Raw genomic sequence first — 2978 nt, forward strand, 5'->3', positions numbered from 1 at the left:
GAGGTTGTAGTAAAGGGGGTGGGACTGTGTATTTTCATTGGTTGTCGTGTTTATTTTGTGTTATGTGATTGGTTGTTAGCGTAGACGGTGTTCATTGATGGTTCATACGGTTTGGTACGAACCTTAACAACAGAAGAAATTTCGTCTCCTCATATGTGCTCTTTTCAACAGTCTAATAAGCAAGTATTGCATTTGATGTTTTTGTTTATGTAGTCTTTATGTTCTGTTTATGAACAGAGCTCTTTACGACTTTCCTCTTCGGTCACTTGACTGTAAACAACTAATACATGCCAGGTTTAGCAGCAGTTAGCTAAACAGCTAACAGCGGTATATCCTACTTCAACGTTCCGTCATCTGAAAGTCAATTCAGTTTACTATGTTATCTGAAGATGTATGACTGTCTTTGGTGTAAATTTAGGTTTAAAACAGCCGTCCCACTTCTGTAACAGCAGTTGTATCTTAGTGCTACATATAGTAACAGGAACTTGTAACATGCTACACAGACACGTTAAGAAATACGTGGCCTATTCATTTTAGGATGGTAATATAAATTAGCAGTAGATAAGCCTACTCCCACAGGCCCTCGCTTTGAGAAACATTGTGCTAATCCCGGAAAACTCATACTAGCTTATAACGGCTTCTGTTTCCCATTCTTCTTTTGATCCCTTTTTGCAGTCATCGCTTGCATTTGAGAAACGGCCTTAATAACAAAATGTCCTACGGGAAAGCAGAATTCCGCCCTGTCCCAAGAGACTTCAGCTCTCTCATTCAGACATGCAGCTCAAACATCCAGAAGATCACACAGAACAGTAAGTGATTTAAAAAAAAAAATTTTTTGTCCTTGCTCTCTGACAACCAAAGCTGTGGTGTTACTCGTGTGCTTAGTAACTATTGGGACGAGGTCCTCTACTGTGCTTACTTTTGTTTAGCAAAATAAGAATTTTTAAAATTAAAGTTTTTTTTAAGTGGTTGGTTATGTCAATGTCAAATTTATTTATATAGCACTTTAAAAACAGGTGTTTAAAACTGCACCAAAGTGCTGTACAAGAACGACAATAACACAAATTGATAAAAACAGAATATCAAACACTACTTCAAATAAATGCCAAAGAATAAAAATTTGTTTTTAAGAAGCGATTTAAAATGATCCAAGCTGTGGGCAGCTCTAATTTGGAAGGTAAATGTTCCATCGAATAGGAGCAACAACAGAAAAAGCCCGATCTCCTTTCCTCTTAAGTTGGGGCCGAGGGAACTGTCAGTAGCAGCTGATTATTTGATCGCAGGGTCTTGGACACAGACTGAAAATTTAATAATGTCCCGAAGATAAGGGGAGCTAACCCATTTAAAACTTTATAAGTTAATAAGAGAATCTTAAAATCTATTCGATAAAAGACGGGCAGTCAATGTAAAGAGGCCAGTATAGGCCTTATATGGTCATGCTTCCTGGTTTCCTGTAAGAAGCCGTGTGCTGCGTTGGTTGTCTGCTGAAGACTCCTTTATAATTCAAAGTAGGGGTGGGCGATATGAAGAAAATCTAATATCACGATATCTTTGGGCTATATCATGATACACGATTGTATATATATCACGATATGTTCAAATAACCTTGAATAACAATGTTTTTAGCCACATAGTGGCCTAAAGCTGCATTGGTATATCTCATATTAACGTATCAAAGTGTTTTTTTTTGTTTGAAAAATTGATTGCCAAATAAAAATGAATTTAAAATGTTTTATTTTTCTTTATTTTAACCACAGCTGCACATAGAAGCTTTTCACAAATTACAATATTGTCACATTAAGCTCTTTCATGGTCAACGCTGGACATTTAAAACAGAACACCCAGCGGCTAAAAGGAACACCAAGGAAAGATCTGACACAAATAAACCTGAATTAAAATGTGATCTTTTGTGCTTTACGACATAAAAAAATGTAAATGTGACAATCCCAAAAACAAAGCCTGTATAGTAACTATAAAATCAACTGACCAGTCGCAGCTATATATTCAGAGCATCTCAAAACTAGTTCCGTTGCTCTGTAGGTGCTGGGAATTTAAACAAACGTTTTTTTCTGTCATATGGGATTTAACAAAAGAAGAAGCACGTGTCAACAGTTTTACAGCTGGTTTAATTAAAGTTCCCTTCGGTGTGTGGGGTGTGTCTACACGCGGAGTTTACAAGAGTTGCACTGGATGACGTTTTAGGTGGTGGAACAAAATTTGTGCTACTGCTACCTTTTGTGGCAATGGTGTTAATGCATGTTTTGCAAATTACCACATTTTGTTTCAACCTCCTTCTTGGGAAAACCAAACACGGCCTGAAATGCCTGCTGTCGCCATAGCTCTCCCTGTCTCGTCAACGCAGGTAAGCGTACGTGCTCGTTGTTGTGTGTGCGCCCAGAGCACTTACTGGTTTGGAGGGAGGACCGAGTGATGCGTTCACAGCGTGTGGGAAAAACTAAATTCACAGTGAATTAAATACAGCGGCTCAATCTTGCCTGGAAAATTTACACGTGATCGTCGCGATAAAGTCATTTTAACTATAGCGCGGAGGGAAACTTGAGATACATCGAGTATACTCGATATATTGCCCCCCCTAATTCAAAGGTAAAAATAACTAACTTGAGTGCCATGGCTGCTTGGATATGAGAATGGCTTCTCGCAAACCATGTTCAGAGCTGACCCAGAGCTTACCCAGAGTCAGAGTAGTGTCACATTTACAGATTGCTTAAAGCAGGGGAGTCATCCTTGATAGATAAGATAAGATAAGGTAGGCTTTATTGATCTCACGTTGGAGAAATTCACTTGTCACATCGGCTCAATAGTCAAACAAAAGTCAGAAGAAGGTGCCAAAAGTAGGAAAAGGTGCATGAGGGAGAGGCAGGGGGAGGCAGAGAGACAGGGGAGCAAAAAAGAAAAGGAGAGAAACAAAGAAGAAGGAAAAGAAAAAAGAAAGGGGAAGCAGGCAGAGGCAGAGGAGG

At 39.0% G+C, this 2978-nt stretch overlaps 1 protein-coding gene across 1 annotated transcript in view; it reads left to right on the forward strand.

Moving 5' to 3' along the window:
* Positions 1 to 675: 675 nt before the first annotated feature.
* Positions 676 to 2978, forward strand: part of stx12 (syntaxin 12) — a gene marked incomplete in the record, with an annotated part of 53476 nt that continues 51173 nt past the window's right edge. Inside the window, 1 exon segment of the mRNA XM_036145616.1 lies at positions 676 to 809. Within this exon segment, the coding sequence (XP_036001509.1) occupies positions 713 to 809 (97 nt within the window).

The sequence above is a fragment of the Fundulus heteroclitus genome, chromosome 13, assembly GCF_011125445.2.
Source record: "Fundulus heteroclitus isolate FHET01 chromosome 13, MU-UCD_Fhet_4.1, whole genome shotgun sequence".
Taxonomy (NCBI): domain Eukaryota; kingdom Metazoa; phylum Chordata; class Actinopteri; order Cyprinodontiformes; family Fundulidae; genus Fundulus; species Fundulus heteroclitus.